We start from the raw sequence: 26,267 nt of genomic DNA on the forward strand, positions 1-26,267 counted from the left end.
CCAGACTGGGAAAAGATCTTCATTAACCATACAACAGTCAAGGGCCTCATATCTAAAACATACCTACAGGAGCTCCAGATGCGCAATCAGTTAGTGCACAGTACTTATACCTACAACTCAAAAAATTGAATCTCTTTGTTGTTCTTAATGTACTATGTGCAGTTATTTCTTTTCTCCTTTTTTCCCCTTATGGTTAATCTCATATGGTTACTGTATCTGACTTTGTTACCTGGTGTGTATATGCTTTTTTTTTTTTTTTTTTTTTTTTTTTTGCCAGTCCTGGGCTTGAGCTCAGGGCCTGAGCACTGTCCTTGGACTTTCTCAAGGCTAGAGCTCTACCACTTGAGCCTCAGCACCACTTCTGGCTTTTTTTTAATCTATGTATGTGGTACCGAGGAATCGAACCCGGGTCTTCATACATGATAGGCAAGCACTTTAACCACTAGGCCAAACTCCCGGCCCTGTGTATATGCTTTTATTTGTGTATTTGAAATAGGAAAGGGAAAGGTTAAAACAGGATGAGTGGGAGGGGTGGGGGAGGGAAAGTGGGAGAAAAACATGGGAAGGGGTATCAATGTTCAGGAAGTAATGTAGCCACTACTAGGAGCATGGCTTAGTAGTAGAGTGCTTGCCTAGCATGCATGGAGCCCTGGATTCGATTCCTCCATACCACAGAGAAGGCTAGAAGTGGTGCTGTGGCTCAAGTGGTACAGTATAAGGCTAGTGCTCAGGCACTATCTCAAGCCCCAGGATTGGCAAAAATAAAAACAAATTACAAAAAAAAGTAACTGTAACCCCTCTCTACATAAAATACAACAATAATAATTATTTTAAAAGAAATCTTGAAATCCAGGCACTGGTGAGATCTGAGGATTAAGGTTCAGTGTCAGCCCAGGCAGGAAAATCAGTAAGACTCTCATTCAATTAACCATCAAAAAATCAAAGGTGGAGCTATGGCTCAAGTGGTAGAGCACTGGCTAGTACCTAGGCCCTAAGTACAAATCCTAGTACTAGAGCTCTCACGTGGACACACATGCATACACACACACACACACACACACACACTCACATACACACAAGTCTTGCTCAATTTCTTATCCAACTGCCAATCCAAACCTCAGTTATAAATCCTTCCTTCCCTAACAAGAAAGGAAGGGTTAATAAAACCTCCATTTGTAGGAGAGATACAAAACACTAACCAAGGGGCCAGGAGTTTGGCCTACTGCTAGAGTGTTTGCCTAGCATGCACAGAGCCCGGGGTTCTATTCCTCAGTATCACATAGATAGAAAAAGCCAGAAGTGGTGCTGTGGCTCAAGTGGTAGAACCCTAGCCTTGAGAAAGCGAAAGAACAGTGCTCAGGCCCTGAGTTCAAGCCCCAGAACTAGCACAAAAAAAAAAAAAGAAAAAGTGAACCAAATACAGTTCCTTGCTCTGGAATTCAGAAATGACAGATCAGACTCATCTTGTACTACTGTAAAATACAAAGTAGAATGGGCCAAGTGTTACAATGCTAGCAGATGGAGAAAGCACTGAGGGAGAACAGATGGGGGGAGATTAATTCCGACTGCGAATATTCAAAGGATGTAGCTTTGAGGCTAAGCCTTTGAGGATGGGTAATGAAACAAAACTCCCCACCTTATCCAATTTTGTTTGGTGGTTTGCAGACATTACCCGAAGCTCTCAAAAGGTCTACTGGAAAGATGCTATTATTTGTCTTGTTTTGCATTAGAGAATGGAAGAACTGACAGAGTAAACTATTTGTCTAAGGTCCAGCCTAGGAAGGAGGGGAGGAGGATAAGGACACTTATGGTAGAGCTAGTGCTCTAACTTTACTTAGATACTAAGAGGAAAGAGACCTAGCAACTTTCATAATAGCACCAGGAAGACAGTGAAGTAGTCTCTGTGTTTGTCTCTGTCTCTGTCTCTGTGGGGATAGGTGTAATACTGTTTGATCTCAATGACTGGGTGGGAGTTATGTAAAATTCCAGACTTTATGTATCTCTATCCGACAGGTGCTATTGTTTCCAGTTACTAGACGACACTGATGAAACAGGTCACCCAAGTGGCTCTGGTGGCACTAGATCTGAATGCAGGGGTCAGACTGCTGAATCTACCCCAGAGGGTAAGCCCTTCACAAGGCACCAGGTGCCTGGGTGCTGCCCAGTGACTTTCCCCTGACCAACACATCCAGTCTCCTCCTCCCCTGACTTTCTGTTTGTTTTGTTTCGTTTCGTTTCGGTAGGTCATGAGCTTGAACTGTTGGCCTGGGCGCTGTCCCCTGAGCTCTTCGGCTCAAAGCTACCACCCTTCCCCTTGAGCCAAGCCCCACTTCCCGTTTTTAGAGGTGAATGGGTCCTTTTGTGCCCGGGCTGGCTTTGAACCTTGATCCTCAGATCTCAGCTTCCTGAGTGGCTAAGATTACAGGGGTGAGCCACAGCACCCTGCTTTCCCCCTGCCTTTCTCTCCTTCCTCTCCCACCCGAGTTTTTAGCTGCAATGGGCCAGAACTTTTCCCAGCAAACCTTGGAAACCTCTCCCGCGCGACCCCTCCCAGGACGCTGACCCAGGACCGCGGTGGGCGAGTGGCGGGCAGCGACACCCGTGGGCGGAACTCGGGGCGGGGCGAGGCGGGGGCGGAACCCGGGGCGGGGCGGGACCCGGGCGGTGCTGTCCCGCGGGCTCCTCCTTAGCCTCTCCCGCGTCTCGGCCGCGCCAGGCCCCGTGCCCGGCTGCCCAGGGAGTGCCTTTGTGCCCTATTGAGGGGAGGGGAGCCTGCGACGGCCGCTGCCAGCCCGCGTCCATTGTTTCGCTTTCCAGTCCGTTCGCGGCAGGTGCCAGCGGCTTGGCGACCCGCACGTGCCAGCGAGGCGAACGCAGCGCGGGGACGCGCGGGCGCCGGCCGGGGCGTCGGCGGGCGCGCGGTGGGAGATGAAGCATCTGAAGCCGTGCTGGGCGGCGGCGGGCGGCGGCCTCCTGCACCTCACCCTCCTGCTGAGCCTGGCGGGGCCCCGCGTAGACCTGGACCTCTACCTGCTGCTACCGCCGCCCGCCCCGCTCTGGGATGAGCTGCTGTGGCTGGGCGGCCCGACCCGCCCGGCACACGCGCTCAGCCCCTTCCCCGCCTCGGGAGAGTGGGGACTCAGCGGCCCGCAGCACCCCAAGGGCTTGGCGTCGGACCCTGGGGCGCCCCTCCAGGGCCAGCTGCTCCGCGAGGTGCGCGCCCTGGGGGTCCCCTTCATCCCCCGCACCCGAGTGGACGCGTGGCTGGTGCACAGCGTGGCGGCCGGGGACGCCGACGGGGCTCACGGGCCGTTCGGAGCCGCCTCGTCGGCAGGAGGGGTGGGCGCCAATGTGGACGGCGGCAGCCAAGCGGCGCCGGAGGGCGGTGGCGCCCCCCGGGAGGCTCTCCGTAGCCCTTTGGCAGCCACTGAGGAGGAGGTGGAGGAGAAGGAGACGGAGGCAGCGGCGAGACCGACGGCACCGGTGCCCGACGCCGGTGGACGCGCGGGCCAGGTAATTGGAGAGCGGGACGCTACGCGACAGCGTGCCGAGACCACCCCTCCGCCTCCCCTGGAGCCAATGTGGGGGACCCGCTAGGAGCCCTCGAGGGTGGGGAAAACATATCCAGGCGATCGACCCGGAGCCCCTAGGTTCTGCTCCCCGTTTTTGTGAATCCAAATGGTTTATGCTACGGCTGGGGGTCTGGGCTCTTACAAACGCCACGGGTGACATGGTCGGCTTGGGTGCTCGGTGGCTGTCTGGGGTGGGAGTTCTGGGCTAGGGAGGCCAGGAAGGCTGGAGTTCATTCTCCGGAAGCTGCGCGGGAGTGAAAGGTCCTGAGCATCAGAGGATGCTCGCTTCCCACATCCCCAGGCCTAATGCAGGGCGCTTACCCTGCGTTTAACCCAGTGGTTTGGCCTTCTTCCCCGGAATGAGGAACTTAATAACCACTGCGGAACTTGAACTCTGGAGCCTGGGCGCTGTCCCTGAGCTCTTCAGCTCAAGGCGGCTGCCCAACCACTGAGCCACAGTGCCACTGTAGGTTTTCTGGTGGTTAATTGGAGATAAGAGTCTCACAGACTTTCCTCCCCAGGCTGGGTTCGAACCACCAGCCTCAGATCTCAGACTCCTGAGTGGCTAGGATTGCAGGCGTGGGCTACCAGCGCCCGGCACTTGCTTTTTATTTTTCTGAAACAAACCTCGCCAAGATCTGTGGATTGAAGTGTCTACCTAGAGTTCTTGCTGGTCGTAAGGGGGGCTTTTACAATTCCTTCTTGATGAAAACTTGAGGGTTAACGGCTGTGGATCGCCATGCTTCCTGGGATGTTGTTTTTGTGAAGTGCAGCCATATGTAAAATGGGAATTGGGGCTAAACTGGTTTTGTTTGTAGCCCTGGAGAATCATGGGGAGTTTGTGTAGGCAGTTGCTAGACGGCCTTCTCCACCCTCTCCCCGTAGGGATCATTGTGTGAAGTGTTATTAATTCACTGTTGGGCTAATCTGAACCCTTCCTCTTCCTGGGGATCTGAACTAATGGGGACCAAGGTGTGTGGGGGGAGGGGAGGGAGGGTTTAATGGATAGACTCTAGTCTGTTCAGAACAAAGAGCCTACCCCGTTCCTACACACACTGGGGTAGAGGCACCTGCTGTCCTGGTTCTGTAATGAAGTTGAAATGGCAGCTGAATGCAGTAGCCAGTGTACTTGCAAAGTGTACAGGGACCTGGTGGGAGGGAGGCTGCTCACTCTCAGTCCTTTCTGTCCTAGCCTCACTTGGGTAATACCTAGTGATGCTGGAAAGCTGGCTTTGGGGCCTGGATATAGCCAGCCCACCTTGGAGTCCTAGAGTCCCCCTTTCCTACAGCAGAGGGTCAGCTCCTCTTAGGGCTGTTCACCTGGCAGAGGAGCCAACTTTGTTGGCCGTGCCTTTTAGAACACAATACTTAAGGGAATAAGCCCAGCAAGGTTAGGGGACTTGGCTGGTCATACCTTAGTTAATGCCAGAACTGAAACTAGAGCCCTCATCTCCTGTCTCATTAATTAAGCAACTGCACTGTGGTCAGGCTCTTGGGACAATTATGCTTTTGGGATGGGGTAACACAGTCCCCCACTCTGGGCCTAAGATACCAAGTGCTCTGTGGTGCTAGATCGATTCACCAATTTGGATTTGGCGAACAGGGTCTCATAATAACCAAGCTGATCTTGAACTTGTGATCCTCCTTGATCATCCTTCCAAGTGAAGGGACCATAGGCATGTACCACTGTGCGTGTTTTTGACTGATGTTAAAACAGATTGTACAGCAGATTTTTGAGAAGCAGATTTTTGCAAAGCAGATACATAATAAAGATCACGACTTGGAGGGGAAATGAGCTAGGAAACACCACCATTTTTCACAATTAGCTTCAGTTAGGCCTGAATTTACCACTTCTTAGCATTCGCTCCCCAGGTTACTTAAATCACCCCAAGTCCTAGTGTCTCATGTGTCTGTTTTATTTGCCTCCCAGGTATTGTGCTGATTAAGTGAGAAAATCATGTGTAAAGTACCTACAGAGTGCTTGAGTTATAGCGTTCTTTTGTCTTCCATTCTCAGTCCTTGGCTTGCCTATGTACACAAACCCCCAATTCACCTTATCTGGCCTGTTTGTCTCCTTGCTTGGCTAAGGGGGTGTGGTGGGGCATGTAGAAACCAGGCCTTCTGGTTTGATCTCCTCCCTCTCCTTCTGCTGTACAGCTCTGTGATCTTAGTGAATTCATCAAATTTCCTGTGTTTCTTTTCACCTGCACAATGGGAATAATAAAGATTCCTACTTCAGGGTCGGGGAGCATAGCCTAGTGGGAGAATGCATGCCTAGCATGTGTGAAGCCCTGGGTTCCATTACTCAGTATCACATACACAGAAAAAGTCAGAAGTGGTGCTGTGGCTCAAGTGGTAGAGTGCTAGCCTTGAGCAAAATATGTCCAAGGACAGTCCCCAGGCCCTGAGTTCAAGCTCCAAGACTAACAACAAAAAAAAAAATTCCTACCTCATAGGGTTGATGGTATAATTAAAATTTCACTCCAGCCAGGCACCCGTGGCCCAAGCCTATAATCCTAGCTACTCAGAGTGTTGAGATCTAAGGATCATGGTTCAAAGCCAGCCTGGGCAGGAAAGTCCCTGAGACTCTTATCATCAACTAATCACAGGAAAAGCCTGATGCGAAACTGTGGCTCAAGTGGTAGAGCACTAGCCTTGAGCAAAAAGACGCTTAGGGACAGTGTATGGACCCTGAGTTCAAGCCACAGGACTAGCCAAAAAAAAAAAATCCATGTAAAGTGCATAGAAACATGCCTGCCATGTTTAAAACACTACATAAGTGTTAAATTGGAGGAAAGGGAATACTTTGCCCTATGGAGACATCATAGGTGTCTTGTTTTATTTATTTATTTACTTATCATACTGGTCCTGGGGCTTGAACCAAGGGCCTGGGCAATATATTTGAGCTTTTTTGCTCAAGGCTAGCACTCTACCACTTGAGCCACAGTTTTACTTATAGGTTATTTATTTATTTATTTGGTGGTTAATTGGAGGTAAGAGTCTCATGGACTTCCCTGCCCCAGCTGGCTTCAAACCATAATACTCAGATATTAGGCTCCTGAGTAGCTATGATTATAACCATTAGCCATGGCACCTAGCTTGTTTTACTTTAAACATAGGAGGCTGACATTTGAGTTGTACGAGATTCTAGTTTTAGAGTATAACTTTTCATAATTTTTGTACACATACAAAAGTATTTGGGGCTAGGCAATTGTTCTAAATCTTAAAAGAAGTATATTTTGGTTTCATTTATTAATTCAGCTAATAATTACCTGAAAACATATTCTGGAATTTCCCAGAGCTGACAAACTTCTCTTCATCACACAGCCATTCTTTTAGAAGTGATGAAGCACAGTAATATACAAGTTAAACAAGGTAAGAATGGTTTTGTAAAATTGGATGTATGAGCAGATTTGATAATGAGTGACTGCCTATAAAGTCAGCATCAGAATTGCAGAAAGCCATTGTTGCTTGTCCACCGAGAAGGCTTGTCATGGTGATGGAGTTTTATGTCATGTCACAGCAACTCTCATCTAGGAGAGAGGTCCACTGGCCTCTTAATTTAATGCCCAAGAGGCTGGTTACTTCAGGTCACACAAAAAAATATTATTAGTTACTTGATTCTAAGAGTGAAGGGAAAGAAAGAAGATCCTATTGTTAGAAATAAAAATCATCTGTGCTTCAAAATCAAACATAATTCTGAGTGTATGAGCAGTTAGAAAAGATGAAAACATTCTTGCCTGATTTTAAAAGCTATGATACACCATTACAATTCCATTCACTGCAGTTTGATGAAGTTTCCCAGTGGAGTTTCCATTTTGCTTACTAAAGGAAGCTATAGAGATGTATCTTGGTCTTTTCCCAGAAATGGATGGTATGAATCCTGTATTCGCATGCCAGTACTGACTGCCACAAGCTGGTGGCTTGAATGGAAATTACTGTCTCACAGTTTGGAAGCAAGAAGTCCACGATGAAAGTGTTGGCAGCACCATTTCCTTCTGAGGACTGTGAGGGAGAATCTGAATAGTGCTCTCTAGGCTTTGGGGTGGTTTGTTGGTAGTCTTTAGCATTCCCTGGCTTCTGGACCATCACCCCAGTTCTCTGTCTCCATCTTCACATGATAGCCTCCCTGTGTTATTTCTAGGTGTGTGTGTGTTTCAGTTGTGGGGCTTGAACTCAGGGCTTGGGCTGTCCCTGAGTTTGGTTTTGCTCAAGGCTAATGTTCTACTACTTGAGCCACAGTTCCACTGTGGGCTTTTTGGTCATTTAATTGGAGATACCAGTCTCACACTTTCCTGCCTGGGCTGGTTTCACACCATGATCCTCAGATTTCAGACTCCTGAGTAACTAGGATTATAGGTGTGAGCCGCTGGCTCCCAGCTCACATCCATGTTTTTCATAGCAGTATTTACAATAACAAAATTGTGGAATCAGCCTATGCGCTCATATAAAGATGAATGGGTAAATAAAATACGGTATGTATACTCAAGAAAGGTTCTTTTTGGGGAGAAGTCGGTTCTGAGATTTGAACTCAGAGCCTTGTGCTTATGGTTGGTTCTCTATTACTGAGCCATGCCCCAGCCCAACAAAGGAATTTTCTTCTGCTATTAAAAAAAGAAATTATGTCATTTGCAGGGAAATGGAAGGAACTGGAGATTAATATGTTAAGTAAAATAAACCAGAGTTAAAAGGACAAATTTTGTATGTTTTCTCTTATATAGACTCTACATGTTTAAGAAACTAAACCCATGAAAGTACAAGAATATTTGAAAGGTGGAAGAGAAGAGTTGTGTGTGGGGAAGAGAGAATGTGGATATGAAAAGAATACAGGGCTTGGGAGTTTGGCCTAGTGGTAGAGTGCTTGCCTAGCATGCACAAAGACCCTGGTCCGATTCCTCGGCACCAAATACATAGGGGGGAAAAAAGAGCTAAAATATAAATAAAAGAATACAGGGGCCGGGAGTTTGGCCTAGTGGTAGTGTGCTTGCCTAGCATGCACAAAGACCTAGGTTCTATTCCTCGGTACAAGATACATAGAAAAGCCAGAAGTGGTGCTGTGGCTCAAGTGGTAGAGCGCTAGCCTTGAGGAAAGCCCAAGGACCAGGCAGGCCTTGAGTTCAAGGACCAGGACTGGCGAACAAACCCAACAATAACAAAAAGAAAACATACTTTAGGTATGAAAATGTCATTATAAAACCCATTATGTTGTACAATAGACATGATAAGGACATTAAAGTATGCGTGGCCCCTACCTGTTCTTGCTGAGCTCATTGCCCTCCATCCTCTGATATAGCCTTGCTTTCCAACCAAAACTCTCCTCCCTCCCTTTCTTTCCCTAAACCCTCCCTCCCTCTTATCCCTTACCTCCCTGGCTTGGAATGCCTTTCTTTCATTCCTCCCAGTTTTGTCTCTATTACATTCTGACTGGCTCAACTATCACTTCATGTACAAAACGTTCCCTTTTCTTTCCATGCACCTGGAACCTTTCTTCTGCAGGATTTGGCGCCCTCTGCTCCAAATTGCAGGGTGTAGGGTGTGTGGACACTGAGTCTCAGCTTTAACCTGCCACAGGTGGAGACAGGGCTAAAAACAGTGCTCATGCTAGTGCTGTCTAAGTGTGCTAAGTGCTCATCTCCATGGCTGTACAGGGCTTTGCAGGGCTTCCACTGGTACCGAGACCCTGAACTTCAAGGCCAGAGTTCCAGTCAGAAAGTAGGTCAGATCTGACATCCTTACCACTTAATACCAACCACTTGTTGGGGGGAAGTGGAGAACAGGCTTTCTGGTTGGCTTTATAATTAATCAGGTAGTGAAATCTGGGATTGCCTAAAGGTATAAAGCCTGTGAGTGACCTTGCCTAGAATAGAACAGGTTTTTGCTCTTTAGCACTGAGAAAGCCACACCTCTTGTCCACTACTGAGCTTCACACAGTGCTCCTCCCACTGGTGTGTTAGAACTTAGATACAGTTCTGGTCTTGCTGAGGCATATGCCTGGATGGTTTTCAGGTTGCAGGAAGTGGTATGTAGGGTATGGTTTTGGCTAGGGGGCAAGACGTGACTGACTTTTATAAATGGGCCAGAATTAGGTTCCTCTCTGTCTACCAAGCTTTGCCAAGAAAACTGTGTAAGGTGTGAAGGAATAAATACACATACTTTGATTTATTTGCAGGCATTGGATGACACAATTGTGGAGACTGGCAAGTCCAGACTCAATAGAATGGGCAGCCATACATACCCTGGCAACTCCACACACATTAGCTGCTTTGAGTTGAAACACCTCATTTGAGGCACCTGTTAGCTTGAAGCTGACTTTCTTCTTAGGGAATTGGAAAATGGAAAGTGTCTTCACTGCAGTTTCAGCAGCTTCAATTCGTGACTGGTCTTGATTCATCTATAACTCTCTCTGCCCACTAACTCCCGTTGGTAATATCCTTGTCTCCTACCCCACTTCAGGCACTGGGGATAAAAACTAGGATCTAATACAAGTGCTCAAACTCTAAGCCCCTACCCTCTTGGTAGTTTGAAACAAAATCCAAATATCCTAGGTCTTTACCAGGACTTAACAGGGAGAACAATTTCCTTTTTTTTTTCCTACTACCTTCCTTGGCTTGAAAAAACATGTAAATAATTATATATTCCGGAATTGTAAAGACTCTTCTAAACCTAACCACAATGCCATTAGCACATTCTTAAGAAATTGACAAAGAAAAAAAGAAATTGACAAGGATTCTTTAATATCATCAAACACAATCTCTGTTCAAAGTTTGCTAGTTATCTCATGGTTTGAAGCACAGTGCAAATGAGAGCCATGCCCCTTGCATCTCACCAGCTGTCTTACACAATGGAGTAAGGTGCAGATTTTTACACTGCATGTACAGCTCTGTATGAAGGTTGTTACCCTCCCCTTCCCCACCCTTGGGAACTGGACAATGTGAATGCAGCAAGCCTCTATGAGTAATGATGTTAACTGGAAGAAAAATTCCTCCTAGATGGCTCCAATGGACAGGCTTGAATGACTTCATACAGCTGTGTGGGCAGAGAAGACAGGGCTCATGTTATACTCAGAGAAACCCCATGGGAAGAGGTGCATGCAAGGAGAAGAAAGGTCATCTGACTGCTTCTTTGCCTACTCTGCATTTCTCTTTTCTCTTTCTTTTTTTTTCAGGGTGGGGGGTGATCATAGGGCTAAGCTTTATTGCTCAGGGATAGCATTCTACCACTTTGAATCACAGTGCCACTTCTGGTTTTCTGGTGGTTAGTTGGAAATAAGAGTCTTTACAGATTTTCCTGCCTAGGTTGGCTTCGAACTGCACTCCTCACTTCTCAGCCTCCTGGGTAGCTAGGATTACAGGCCTGAGGCACCTGGTTTGGGCTTTATTCTGCATTTCCTTGTTCACATTCCTCCTAGTGAACAGAGCTGAACACACCAGCTAGCACTGAAGGAGCCTCAAGTTAACTGGAGTTAGCTGCTGGTGGAACACATGTGGATCTGGAGGGGCCAAAAAGAACCAGTGCCAGGATGAATGCCCATTGCTCACACCTGTAAACCTAGCTACTCAAGAGACTGAGATCTGAGGATTGCAGTTTGAAGCCAGCCAAAGCAGGAAAGACTATGAGATTTGTATCTTCAACTAACTAACAAAAAGCCAGAAGTGGAGCCATGGCTTAAGTGGTAGAGTGCTAGCCTTGAGTAAATGAAGTTCAGGAACATCACCCATGCCCTGAGTTCAAGCCCCAGCACCAATATGTACACACACACACACACACACACACACGCACACACACACACACACACACAAACAACCAGTACCAGGATTGAGAGCTGGACATGAAATAACATCTCTATACTAAATCCTGATTCAGTCCCTCATTAACTTTGTTATGTAAGGCAAGTTGTTCAGCCTATCTGTGCCTCAGTTTCCTCTTCTGAAAGAACACCTACCTTGTAAGTATACTGAACAACTTAAATAATTCTCATAGTGCCTGGTCAACAGCAAGTGCTCAATAAATGAGAGCTGTAATTATTGTAAATTGCTATTTAAAGCCAACCAAGTGAAACAGGACACAGACTCACTCTTTATCTGGCTCCTTGCTTTTCTGGAGACCTATTGACTCCAGCTTGCCTCCAGCCTACAGACAGGCCTCAGAGTTCCCTTTCCCTGACCAGCTCCCTTTGATGTCATCCTAGTCACCACACTGTTCTTTGTCTTTGAAGGTTCATCCAACCCTAAGTCAAAGCAGTCAAACTGAAAGGGCCAAACTCAAACTGCAAGAGTCAGCATTAGGCCAGCTGCAACTGCTCACAGAGGGTATTTTCAGGGGCACAATCCCCTCCTGATTATTCAAAACCCTATTATGCAGCGTATTAAGTGCAGCCAGTTCACAGGGGCTTCAGACAGTCCAAGGAGAAAAAAACCAGCTGTACTCCTCTTCTTCTTCCCACTCCCTTTACTGAGAAACCTTCATACAAGACTGCTCCCTACCTGGGCAGCCAGGATGAATGCTAGGAGCAGCTAAGCAGGAAGAAAAGGCCTAAGTAGCAAAAAATAAGTAAGTGCCATAAAGAAAAACAAAAACTAGAATCCCAGAGATTTGAGACACAGAAACTCCTTGAGACTGAAGGGCCAAATTAGGAAGGTTCTGGCTTTTAGCCAAAGGAGAGGGCCTCAGTAACAACCCAGCCTCATGAGTACAGCAGCTTCCAAGGGCAAGCATGGAATGGTCCCTCCATTAAAAAACAACAAGAACAAAACAAAATAACTGTGGGGCCAAGAGCATAGCTTAGTGGTAGAATGGTTACCTAGCGTGCACAAAGGCCTGGTTCCATTTCTCAGTGCCACATACACAGAAAAAGTTGGAAGTGGTACTGTGGCTCAAATGATAGAGCTCTAGCCTTGAGAAAGCCCAAGGACAGTGCTCAGTCCTCAGTTCAAGCCCCAAGATTGCCAAAAAAAAAAAAAAAGTCTCAGCTTTACTAGCTTAAAAGATCACCTACACACAAATAAAAAGTAACTTAATTATGGGTTTTACTTATCTGTTCTGTGAGATCATATATAATAAATCTCCACACTTGTAAAACATTCCTGCAAGTCAGTTTTTGTGTCACTGCATTGAGAAAAAGAGAAGAGAAGGTAGATTAATTGCTGTCAGTACTGATTGTATTTGTTTCCAATCTAGTCATTAATGGCAACATTTCAGAACCAAAAGGAATAGAAACTTAACCACTCAGGAAGCTGAGAGCTGAGGATGAGGATTCAGAGCCAGCCCAGGCAGATAAGTCTCAGTGAAACTCTTATCTCCAATAAACTACTCAGACAATGCTAGAAGTGGGGCTGTTGCTCAAGTGGTAGAGCACTAGCTTCGAGCACAAAGAGGCTCAGGGACAGTGCCCAGACTCTGAGTTCAAGCCCCACAATTGGCAAAAAGAAAAGGGGGCGGGGGGAGGAAAACTGAAGATCATTCTTACAAGTAATCATGCAAAAATATTAGACAATTAGCAAGGTGTTCAAAGGATAAAGATGTCAAGAGCAGTTTTTTAAAAACGGCTATATTATTTATTGCTGCAAAATAAGTTGTCTTAACGTTCACTGGCTTAATTCAGTAAACACTATTGCACAGTATCTGTGGGTCAGAGATTCTAGAGCAGCTGAATGGAGTGGCTGTTGTACGTGGACTTGTCCACAGGGCTGCTTGAGTGTCCCTTGGGAGAGCCGGCTTTCATCAGCACAGGTGACGAAAGCTCAGACACCATCATGTCCATGTTGCTCTGTCCAGCAAAATTCAGCTTAACCTCTTGAAAGATAATGGCAAATAGGTAAATTTTAAAATCAATTTATGTTGTATATCCATAAGAATAGATTGTTCTTCTACCAACTGTCAAATATATTCTTGCATCTAGTTCTGTGGCATGCATGCATGCATACCAGCCCGTATGGGGGCTTGAACTCAGAGCCTATCCACTGTCCCTTAACATTTTTCACTCAAGTCTGGTACTCTGTCATTTATGCCACAGTTCTACTTTCAGCTTTTTAGTGGTTAGGTGCAGATAAGCATTTCAAGGGAGTCTCAAGGTCTTTACTACCTGGGTTGATTTTGTACCTTGGTTCTCAAATCTTAGGATTGCAGATGTGAGCAGCTGGCTCCCAGTTAGTCTTTTTTTCTTTTCTTTTTTTGTTGCCAGTTCTGGGGTTTGAACTCAGAGCCTAGGCACCATTTCTCAGCTTTTTTTTCTCAAGGCTAGCACTGTACCACTGAAGCCACAGCTCTGCTTTAGCTTTTTGGTAGTTAATTGGAGATAATAGTCTCACTGGCTTTCCTACTTAGGGTGGCCTTGAACTGAAATCTCGAGGATAGTCTTGAGTCATTGGCTCCCCACTAGTTATTTCTTCTTATATATAAGAATATATTTGTTCAGACCTAACCTGAAACTTTGCAATTCCTGCAAGAGGGACTAAGAGAAACACTGGAATTCATAGGCATGGGCAGAAACTTTTAGAAGAGTCCCAGAATCACAGCCGATAAGAGAATGACTTTACAGATGGGATTACATCAAACTAAAATGTCTATTAAACTGAAAGACAGCCAACAGACTGGGAGATCTTTCCCAGCAATACACCAGACAAAGGTCTAATATCCAAAATATACAAAGAGCTCAAGAAACGAACCCCTCTCTGAGCTAACAAGCCAATTACTAAATGGGTAAAAAAGCTAAGGAGAGACATCTCAGAAGAGGTAAGATTGGCAAAGAAACACAGGAGGAAATGTTCTTCATCCTTGGTCATAAAGGAAATGTATATCAAAACATCTCACCCCAGTTAGATTGGCCAACACTGTAAATTTAAACAACAACAAATGTTGGTGGGGATGTAGGAAAAAAGGAACCCTTTTGCACTGTTGGTGGGAATGTAAACTAGTACAGTCACTCTGGACAGCAGTCTATAGGCTCCTCGGAAAACTAAACATAAGCTGGGAGCCTGGTGGCTCATGCCTGCATTCCTAGGCCCTGAGTTCAAGCCCCAGGACTGACAAAAAAAAAAGACAAAACTGCATACATCCTCTGCCCAGATTTATCTGATGTTTCATTTTTTTTGACTACGTGTTACATTTGTAATATATAGTTAACATACACTACCTATGTAATTCAACATATGAGTATTCTATGTAATATATTTATACTTATGTCATATGTAATTCTATATACATTACATGCATAATTCCTTTTGTCTGACACATATGACAAGTGAATAAGCCTTTGTATCCCTTAATAACACCCAGAAAACTTACTAGGAACAATGAGTATCTGATTATCAAAATAAATTTAAGATGAATCTTTTTTTTTTTTTTTTTTTTTGCCAGTCCTGGGCTTGGGCTCAGGGCTTGAGCACTGTCCTTGGACTTTCTTAAGGCCAGCACTCTACCACTTGAGCCACAGCACCACTTCCAGCTTTTTGCTATTATGTGGGGCTTGAACTCATGGCCTGAGCACTATCCTTGGGGCTTTTTCCTCAAGACTAGCACTGTACCACTTGAGCCATAGCACCATTTCTGGCTTTTTCTATGTATATGGTACCAAGGAATCGAACTTGGGTCTTTGTGGATGCTAGGCAAGTACTCTTACCACTAGGCTAAACTTCCAGCTCCTATTTAACCTTTTTATACTCAGAATCTATCTGTTGCCCCATTAATATGATTTATAACAACGTTTTTTTCTGGATCAGTAACTAATGGAAATTCACATATTGCAACTCAGTGACAAGTCTTTATAGTCGTCCTTAGTCTAGAAACGTTCTCTAGTCTTGGTATTTCTGAAGAATATCAGTCAGGTATTTTGTAAAATGGCCCTTAGTTTTGTGATGCTTCCTCATGATTGAAATACTTTTTGGCAAGAAAAGATTATATTTTTCTTTTCATTAGCTGTATGTGCTGTTTATTAAAAAAAAAATAACTAAAGCAAAATAGTGCCTAGCAAGCACAAGGTCTTTAGTTCAATTCCCAGTATGAAATAAATAGAGAAATATTGCTTAAAATAAAAAATGAAAAACCAGCTGGATGCCAGTGGCTCACACCTCTAATCCTAGCTACTCAGGAGGCTGGAAGACAGAGGTTCAAGGTTCGCCCCAGCAGAAAAAAGAGTTCTCTGTAGAAGATATGACTTGGGGCCGGGAGTTTGGCCTAGTGGTAGAGTGCTTGCCTAGCATGCATGAAGACCCGGGTTCAATTCCTTGGTACCACATACATAGAAAAAAGCCAAAAGTGGTGCTATGGCTCAGGTGGTAGAACTTTAGTCTTGAGAAAACTTTGAAGGACAGTGCTCAGACCCTGAGCACTGTCCGAGACTGGCAATAAAGAAAGAAAGAAAGAGAGAGGGAGGGAGGGAGGGAGGGAGGGAGGAAGGAAGAAAGGAAGGAAGGAAAGAAAAGAAAGAAAGAAAAGGAAAGAAGGTATGACTCAGTGGTAGAGCAATCAACCTGGCAAGTTTGAGTCCAAGTTCAAACCCCAGTACTGCTATTAAAAAAAAAAAAAAGTGAACTCTTTCCCAGCCTGTTCCCACCCATTCTACCTTACAGAAAACCATCACTAATAAATGTATAACTACTTACCAGATCTGTGTGTGTGTGTGTGTATGTATGTATGTATGTGTGTATTGGAATTCGGAGCCATGAGTTCTAGCACAACTTTTTTTGCTCACAGGTGGCATTCTTCTTGAGCCATAACTCCAGCCTGGCTTTTCTGGCTGGTTAATTAGACATCAGAGTCTCTCAGTTTTGTAGATCTGGGCTGACTTTAAATGTTTTTCTCACTTCGTAATCTCTTGAGTAGCTAGGATTACAGGTAAGAGCCACCAGTTTGTGTATTTATATTTGATCAATGTCTACTTCAAATTTAAAGAAGTAAAAACTGCCTGCTGAAAATAACTGTCTCTCTTTGTGTCTCTCCGTCTCCCCTCTCTGTCTTCCCCCTCCTCTTTTGCCAGTCCTGGGGCTTGAACTCGGGGCCTGTCCTTAAGTACTTTTGTTCAAGACTATCACTCTGCCACTTGGGTCACAGCATCACTTCCGATTTTTTTTCTGTGTATGTGGTACCAAGGAATGGAACTCAGGGCTTCCTGCATGCTAGGCAAGCACTCTACCACTAGGCCACACTCCTAGTCCCCAAATTTAATCTTAAATTTGCAAATATTTTAAATTCAGGGGCCTCATAAATGCATATAACAAATTCTTCACAGTAGAATAGCCCATTTCAGAAAACTTAAGACAGTACATAAAACTGACCATTGTTTCAGAGTTAAAATGTTTCTTTCATACAGAATAATTAAATGCTAGTCTTAGCTTGTGACATGTAGGCCACAAAACATTAAGTAAAAAGCTATTTTAAAGATTTATGTACTTGATAAAATAATGGATTTCGGGCTGGGAGTTTGGCCTAGTGGTAGAGTGCCTGCGTAGCATGCACGAAGACCCGGGTTCAATTCCTCAGTACCACATACATAGAAAAAGCCAGAAATGGTGCAGTGGCTCAGGGTAGAACACTAGCCTTGAAGAAAGCCCAAGGACAGTGCTCAGGCCCTGAGCTCAAGCCCAGGACTGGCAAAAAGAAAAAAAAATAATAATAATGGATTTCTACTAAGCACATTTTGGGTACTTCCACAGGATACTGAGATAGAACTAAAACAGCAGAGTGAAGCTGTGGATCACAGTATCCAACCTGAGGAAAGAGTGTCAGCCCAGAAAAAATCACTACAGCAGAGTAATAAAGACCACAGCAAAATAGCAGATAAACCTGACTGGGAAACAGAGAAGACCACTGAATCTAGAAATGAGGTAAGCATGTTAGAATGTTCAGAATGAATTTAATACTTTCTCTCTCATATATATATGTATGTATATATATATATGTACACACGTGTGTGTGTGTGTGCGCGCGCGAGTGCGCGCACGCACTGCTGGTCCTGGGGATTGAACTTACTGCCTTGGCATTCACCCTGAGCTTTTATAGCTCAAGAAGACTACTTGAACCACACATCTATTTCCAGCTTTTTGGTTATTTATTGGAAATAGGAGCTTCATGGTCTGGCTTTGATCCCCAACCCTTTAGAGTCAGTCTCCTGGGTATCTAAGATAATAAGTGTCAGCCACCCAGATAAAAAATGTTATTGTGCTGTTTACATGCACACATACATATACACATATATGCATACATATATCAAACATAATGACTCCATTTCTCACCCTCATCTCCCATCCTGGGGAAAATGTCAAGAGGATTCATTGTGCTGTTTTCATATGTGCACATAAAGTACTTAGACCACATTCACCCTCACTGTTGGCCCTTTCCCTTTCCCACTGGTACTCACTCCCCAACATAGCCTGTTTTACTTTCCTGTGATTCTTTTTTTTTTTTAAGATATAGAGTATACTAATTATACAAAGGAGTTTTACCACAGTAATTTTCTTTTGCATACATACATACATACATACAAGTTAATCTCCTCTGTTGTTCTTTCACCCCATCCTCATATTCTCATCAGCAAGTTGCCTTACATTATTTTCATACATAGACATCAGAGAATGAATTTTGCACATAAGTGTGCCCTGTTTATTGGAAAAAATCTAACAGGGAAGTACATTTCATTTTTATATGGGAGTTATTATTGAACTTATAAGGAATTAGCCCATAGGGTTGTTTCCTCTGCTTAGATTAAACGCATATTTCTCTAAGAACTTTGTGAGTTTTGCTAGCTGTGCTTGCTATGACAAGGGATAAAGTTAACTGGCATTTTTGTTTTTGTTTTGTTTTTTGCCAGTCCTGGGCTTGAGCTCAGGGCCTGAGCACTGTCCTTGGACTTTCTCAAGGCTAGAGCTCTACCACTTGAGCCTCAGCATCACTTCCGGCTTTTTTCTGTATATGTGGTTGGTACCAAGGAATCAAACCCGGGTCTTCATGCATGCTAGGCAAGCACTTTAACCACTAGGCCAAACTCCCGGCCCTTAACTGACATTTTGAACCTAGTAATCTTTGCTCACTACTTGGAGAGGCAGCAGAGGACTGATCCTACAGGCCTGGGCTTAAACCTTCAGTCTGCCATTGAGTCAAGCCAACCCATTAACACCCAAAAGCTTTTTTCTTACCTCTAGCCTCAACTGAGGGGTTAGGTCCATTCAGCTATATTCTTATTTCCTAATTGTCTAACGACATTCTTCATTGGGAGAATAAGTATAGATCTATATAGACACCAGGAGCCAGGCTGGAAGAATGGATCCTTCCTGCATTTGTGTTTGTCCCTTCTTTCACATGGGGTAATACTTTGGTTTCTATTTAGCCTGCAGAGGTCCTATCCACAAGTGAGGCAAAAATAGGTGCTCCAGAGAAAAGCTTTAAGGTCTGGACCTCTAACCCCATCGCATTTCAACTTACAAGATGCACTCTTTCAGTTCTTATCTGGGTGGGTTTCTCCATGATCTGCTTCAGTATGGCCCCTCCCCAAGACTTAGAATTTGAAACTGAACCCCGAACTCTGTTAGAAGACAAAAAATGCCATGCCAGTGCTTCACAGACAGCCCATCATCACTGCAACCTTGACTCTGTAACATTACATCAGATATTATTTGATTTTATATGAGGTCAGAAATAGCTTTCTTACTTTTGTTCACCTATCTACCCGCCCCTTCTAATCAGTTCTAACCTGCTCAAGTGGAACTGGTTCTTCCCTGCTTTGAAAGTAAAATTTGGGGCAGCCTCTGTGATTTAGATTTAATGAAACAACAAACGCCTACCTGGTCATCCTAACTCAGCAATTATTATATTAAGACCAGTGTAGTATAATTCTGAAAAATTCCAAATTCTAAATAACCAAAGTATCTCAAAAACAAAAATACAGCTTCTTTTCTCCTCCCATCTCATTGCTACATCCGGAAAGCTGACAAGTCACATTGAAGTAGAAAAAGTGTCTGTCTCCTAGATTTCTCATTTTTCTCTAGACTAGGCTGCTTTCTTTAGGCTGTTTTCTGTGGGCCTATGGATTTGGAATGAGAAATTCGGAATGATATTGTTCCAACCCAACATTGTTTCTCTTATTCCTTTTTCTTATTCCTTATTCTCTTGTTCCTCTTATTCCTTGCACTTTCATTGTGTAGGATCTTTAGGACTCATAGCCCCCTTAGCTGAGAGTTTTCCACTTTACCTGCTTTTCATATGGAAAATTCATCTCTATTTCCAGATGGTTCTTTAAGATTCATTCCTCAAAGCCAGGCTACTCAGGAGGCTGAGATTTGAGGATCACGATTCAAAGCCAGCCCAAGCAGGAAAGTCTCTGAGACTTTTTTATCTCCAATTAACCACCAGAGATCAGGAACTGGAGCTCTGGCTCTTTGAACAAAAAGAGCTCAGGGACAGCATCCTAAGCCCCACAATGGAAATACACAGACACACACAGATTCCTCAATATTTACTAGCTTGCTCACACCTTCCAGATGGCTGTCTGGCATGCAGGCCTGCATATACATCCGCTATGGGGAATTCAGGCCAAATTGTGTTTTTGAGGCCTTTTGCCATTCTCATGAGAAGGGATAAAGAGCTCATCTACTAAAACCTCAACCCTTGGCCAGGAGTTTGGCCTAGTGGTAGGGTGCTTGCCTAGCATGCACGAGGGCCTGGATTTGATTCCTCAGTACCATGTACATAGAAAAAAAGCTGAAGTGGTGCTGATGCTCAAGTGGTAGAGCTCTCGCTTTGAGAAAATCCAAGGACAGTGCTCAGGCCCTGAGTTCAAGCCCAGGACTGGCACAAAAAAAAAAAAAAAAAAAAAAAAAAAAAAAAAAAAAAAAAAAACACCTCAACCCTTTTTCTCAACTTATTTCACTTCAAAATGCATGCACTATTTTGTAAATGAATTCCTAGACTGACATGCCAAAATACTGAAAGATCCATATTTCTTTATTTTGTGCTTATACCTGGGCTTAAACTCAAGGCTACATGCTCTCACGCTGATGGTTGGCTCTGTACCACATAAGCCACATCTCCAGTTCTGCTTTTTTTTTCTTTTTCAGTCCTGGTCTTAAGCTCAGGGCCTGAGCACTGTCCTTGGACTTTTCTCAAGGCTAGCACTCTACCACCTGAGCCACAGCACCACTTCCAGCTTTTTTCTATGTATGTGGTACTGAGGAATCGAACCTGGGTCTTCGTGCATGCTAGGCAAGCACTCTACCACTAGGCCAAACTCCCAGCCCCAGTTCTGCTTTTTTGCTACTTAAGAGACTTGCACTCTTTTTCTGCTTAAACTGGTTTCAGACCTGCATCTTCCAGATCTCAGCTTCTAGAATAGCTTAGACTTCAGATGTGAACCACTGGTACCTGACCAGAAAGATTCACATTTAAACTTTTCCGAGTATTTCATAGCTAAGGGAAAAAGATACTTTCACCACATTCTTCCACTTAACACTTAATTGGATATTCCTCATACTATTGGCTATGCTTTTCCCTGGGCATGTGAAATGTCTTTGCCTTTACTTTCTCCTTGGTTATGATTTTTTTCTTTTTGTCATGGGGCTTGAAGTCTGGCCTGGGTGCTGTCCCAGAACACTTCAGCTCAAGGCTACCGCTCTACCCCTGGCTTGGATGCTGTCCTGAGCTCTTCAGCTCAAGGCTACCACCCTACCCTTGAGCCATAGTCCCACTTCCCATTTTCTAGTGATTTGTTGGAAATAAGAGTTTCACAGCTTGTCCAGGCTGGCTTTGAACCATGATCCTCAGATCTCAGCCTCCTGAGTAGCTAGGATTACAGATGTGAGCCACCCCACCCACTGGGTATGAACCTTTCTTTGAGGTATGTTAGATGATTGATCGACATACAGTGGACATTTACCAGTTAATTAGATGAAATAGAGAATTAGATGAAGTTAATTAGATGAAGTAGGGAGTAAAGAGCTTCTTTTGAAAGAAATGTATGTACATGCATGTTTGTGGGCATGCACCAATACTGGGGCTTGAACTCAGGGCCTTGTACTCTTGCTTAGCTTTTTCCATTCAAGGCTAGTGCTCTACTACCATTTGAACCATACCTCCACTTCTGTAAAATGTAAAAACTAGGGCAAATACCAGTTTAGACAGAACCTTACACAAACCATAACTCACCTAAAGCAAGGAATTTATGCCTTAGTGTTATCAAAAACTCTAGCAGACAGTAGGTCAACATAGTCAAATCCATTGCTTTGCTTCTGCTGCTTGTTTTAAATCCACAGAAATGCCTTGAAATGTGAAAGGAGAAATTGTGTGTAGGATGAGATTTTATGTTGCTTTTGCTGACCTGTTTTTGAGCTTAAATAATCCTCCAGTTTCACCCTAAGTAGCTCCATTTCTCATAGTATCCCTGACATTGTATTTGCCTTTTTATCAAGATATTACTCAATATAACTTTAGATGTTCTTATAGTTGTTAAAGAAATAAAATTTAATCCCTGAATCACTGCCCTTTCCAATTCATGTGAAATCTTGAAATAACTAGGATCACTATTTAAAGTTTTATTTCATTTTCTGGCAATGTAAATGGTATAAGTCAGTTTTGTTTTGTTTTTAATGCACAGCTGTCCATTTATATGCACTTGAGCAGGCAAGGAAAAATAAGCGGTTAAACAATTAAAGCAGCCAATATCTTTGAAACCGTCAGTTATCTCAGAATTGTTCTTAGTTGTAGATAGAAAAACCTATTGCACATATTTCCAAACAGAGTGCTTTCTAATTATGCTCCTCAAAGAGAAGGTAGAATACTTTCATGACATTCTGAAGAGTCCCAAATACATGTTTAATAAAGAAATGGAGATATTGCCAAGTAAGAGAAATAATTATAAAATTCCCAGCTGAGGAAAAGGAATTTCGGCATAGGAAGGACTTAGCTGTTCTTTGCAGAATTAAGCCTAGCAATGTCAGTTGCTCAACCTGTAATCCTAGCTCTGCAGGAGATTAAGTATTGTCATTTGAAGCTAGCCTACACAGGGAAGCTCATGAACCATCTGCAGTTAACCTGCCAAAAACCCAGAGTAGAGCTTCTGGTGGTAGACCTCCAACCTCAAGTAGAAAAATAAATGAAATAAAATAAAAATTGAAGTGTACTGGAGGCCTAGACTTCAACTCCAGCACCAAATGCACACACCAAAAGTAACTCCAGCCATTTTTCTACAGAGGCATCCAAATTGGACAGACACATCTTTCTCTCTGGAAGACTTTTTTCAGCTGCTTTCATCACAGGCTGGCTATTCCCTGGAGGTAGGTAACTGGAACCTTGACTTTTCTTATAGGAATAAATCTGCCCTGGACTTATATGGGACCCTTAGATGATATAGCACCTTAACCTCACAATGCCACAAAATCCATTAGGCAACACTTTAATTTTGGTGTCAGAACTGGAGGGTGAACTCAAGCCCTTGTGCTCACCAGAACCGCAAGCTACCAATTGAGCCAGCCAGTTATCCCTTAGCCCTCTTACCAAGGTTTATATTCAGCTCCACACTCAGGCTTATTTGCTCAGCTGGTGCTCTACTGCTTGAATCATACCTCCAGCCCAATGTTTTGATGGGAGCTTTATCCAGGCTGGCTTTAAGCTTTTGATTCTCCGGATCTCAACCTCCTGGCATCAGGCCAAGGATTTTCTTTTCCCTTACCTCAGTTCTAGGGCCTCAACTTAAGGGCCTGGGTACTCAAGGCACTCTACCACTTGAGCTCCAGCCACTTCCAATTTCTCTAGTGTTTAATTGGAGGTAAGTCTCAGGGACTTCCTTTTAAAGTGATCTTCAACTTCGTAACTAGCATGATAGGCATGAGTCACTACCATCTGGCCAACTTCTTTTCATAGAAACTCTTCCCCCTTCAGAGCGCTTTCACCATTACCTTCAAGGATTAGGGATCAAAGAGTTGCATACTGATTTAATACTTGAGATCCATTTTTTACTAGCTTAAACTTAACTTCCAGCTACAGGATATTGAGGCTGTCTCACATCTCTTCATGTTAGCCACTGCCACATTAGTGTAGTGTAGAATTGACAAAATTGAGAAAATTTATCAGCTGAAGGGTCATGAGCTGTGAAGCTCAAGGCTAGCTAGCACTCTCTTTGAGCCACACCACTTCGGGTTTTTAATGACGTCTCATGGATTTTTGGTGCCCAGACTGGCTTCGAACCATGATCCTTAGATCTCAGCCCACTCAGCAGCTAGGATTACAAGTATGAGCCACCAGCTCCCAACTAGAACTGTTTTGAAAGTTGCATATAGTTACACACTAATATCTATTTTGTATATATCTCTTTTCCTTTGTTTTTTTTTTTTTCAGGAAATCTCATTGGATATCCCACCTTTACCAGGCCATATCAGCGATAGCATGAATTCTTCAGCCTATGACTGTAATGTAAACTTTAGCCAGGCTATAAGTCATGATGTGAGTCTTCATGAAGCTATGTTGCTGTGTTCCAACAGCACAATTAGAAGAAATCCAGTAGCAAGAACTGCTTCCCAGGCAGAACCATTTCTTCAACTAAATCCTCATACCATTCCTGAGCACCCCCTTCCTGGAAGTAATTTGACAGGATTTCTTCCACTTGACAATCAAATGAGAAATATAACAAGCCAAGACCTTCTATATGACCTTGATGCAAATATATTAGATGATTTAAACCTGTCATTGGCCACAGGTTTTGATTCCATGGAAATGTCTCAGCTTTGTGAAGAGCAAGATTCTGATTCTGGCCTTTCATTAAACAATAGCACATATATTACCATGTCTAATTCTTCTAACTCCACATATGAAGGTGTCATAGGTTATAGTAGTGACCTTGAATCCCAGAATTTAGAAGGGGCAGTAGGGGGCTGCTACCCAGAACTCAGTAAACTCTGTTGTGTGGAACATAGGCATGAATCTGACTTTCGTGGAAACCATGAGTTTCAGCACATACTTCATAACCATACTTACCACTTACAGACAAGTGTACCAGAACCCACTTCATCACACATTTCTGAACCTTTTTCATGTTGTGGGAAGTCACAGAAAAAGAGTAGATACCTTGAAGACACAGATAGAAATCTGAGCCGTGATGAAAGGCGTGCTAAAGCTCTGCATATTCCTTTCTCTGTAGATGACATTGTCCAAATGCCAGTTGACTCTTTCAACGCCATGTTAAGCAGGCACTACCTCACCGACTTACAGGTCTCACTCATCCGAGATATCAGACGAAGAGGAAAAAATAAAGTTGCTGCTCAAAACTGCCGTAAACGCAAACTGGACATAATTTTGAATCTAGAAGATGATGTAAGTAACTTACAGACAAGGAAGGAAGCTCTTAAGAGAGAGCGAGCTCAATGGAACAAAGCTATTGACACAATGAAACAGAAACTGCATGTTCTTCACCATGATATTTTTAGTAGATTAAGAGATGACCAGGGTAGACCAGTCAATCCAAACCTATACACACTTCAGTGTAGCCATGATGGAGCCATTTTGATTGTACCCAAAGAACTGGTGACGTCAGGTCACAAAAAGGAAGCCCAAAACGGAGAGAGAGAGAGACGTTAGACTTGTCACTTCTGTGGATATCATGCAGAAACTTAATTGGATAAAAAAGGCACTGAAACTGAAGTCCTCTACCACTTGAGCCAAGCACCACTTCTGACTTTGTGTACTTGTCATCAAGGAATCGAACCCAGGACTTCAGGAATGTGAGACAAGCACTCTACCACTAGGCCACACCTGTAGCCCAAGATGAGATCTTGGAAATTTTACTCATGTTATTTGCAACTTCTTGGATCTCAGAGTTAAGGGTTTTATAAAACTTTCCATTACACAAATAAATTATCCGTAACAGGATAGCTTACCTGATAAGGATTTCCACTTTAGCAGCAGTTGGCCAAAAACATTGGAGAATGGCTTGCATTTATTTCTGATGACTTCTCATTTCACACTAAAGTACAATACACAGTACTCAACTTTTCTATTTAAAGTGTAAAAAACTTGGGTAAAAATAAATATTTCCATTTAACATCTTCCATTTGTACAGAAAGTCAAAGCTAATTCATTTGTACCCTGATTTAGTAGGACTTGTAGTATGTGATAAATATAGAGCTTTAAACCATCAAGTGCTTTTTTTTGGGGGGGGGTGGGGGGTGGGAGGGATAGTCATTCAATCATAGCCTTACCTTCAGCCAAAGAGTACATCTCAAATGCTTGAAAGCAAAGACCTAGTTGTAGGCAGACCACTCAGCCTATAAGCAGTCTGCATGTAGCCACCCACATAGGCAAACAATACTTACATGTTTAAAATTAGCTGTGTTCCTGGCAGTAGTATTACTAGCCTAAAACACATTTTGATCAGTGTTCAAGACATAAAGCCATAAAAAAAAAAACTATAAACAAAAATTTAGTCATCTAGAAGGTACTTAGAAAAACCACGTCCAATAAAGTAAAATTTTAAAGTCAGTGAATAGATCATTTTTTAAAATAGCAGTTATGTGATCTAGGTGACCAAACTTTACACCATTACTGTAGTAATACTCAAATTATTGTATTTCCACCACAGGTGCCACTTTCACACAAACCACAGTACTACACAGTAGGAGCACAGAAACATGTTTTACTGCCTTTGTATACTTTTCAAGGTATACTCTAACATACCACACCTAGTGGTATGTTAGAGTGCTAGTGGTTCTAGGCACTTTAAAC

At 43.6% G+C, this 26,267-nt stretch overlaps 1 protein-coding gene across 1 annotated transcript; it reads left to right on the top strand.

Moving 5' to 3' along the window:
• The first annotated feature begins 2,928 nt into the window (after nt 1–2,928).
• On the top strand, nt 2,929–25,124 carry Nfe2l3 (NFE2 like bZIP transcription factor 3). Its single transcript, XM_090332786.1, has 4 exons — nt 2,929–3,513; nt 17,222–17,392; nt 22,745–22,828; nt 23,889–25,124. The coding sequence occupies exons 1-4, from the start codon at nt 2,929–2,931 to the stop codon at nt 25,122–25,124; spliced, it is 2,076 nt and encodes a 691-aa protein (XP_090188912.1).
• The last annotated feature ends 1,143 nt before the right edge of the window (nt 25,125–26,267 follow it).

This window comes from Megascapheus bottae, chromosome 5 (genome assembly GCF_031878675.1).
Source record: "Megascapheus bottae isolate mThoBot1 chromosome 5, mThoBot2.hap1, whole genome shotgun sequence".
NCBI lineage: Eukaryota > Metazoa > Chordata > Mammalia > Rodentia > Geomyidae > Megascapheus > Megascapheus bottae.

Bases quoted from the DNA above. Each gene is read 5' to 3' on its own strand.
- Nfe2l3 (XM_090332786.1), top strand. From the start codon at position 2,929: ATGAAGCATCTGAAGCCGTGCTGGGCGGCGGCGGGCGGCGGCCTCCTG. The intron at 3,514-17,221 runs GTAATTGGAGAG...GTACTTCCACAG, and splicing joins CCGGTGGACGCGCGGGCCAG to GATACTGAGATAGAACTAAA. The intron at 17,393-22,744 runs GTAAGCATGTTA...ATTTTTCTACAG, and splicing joins CCACTGAATCTAGAAATGAG to AGGCATCCAAATTGGACAGA.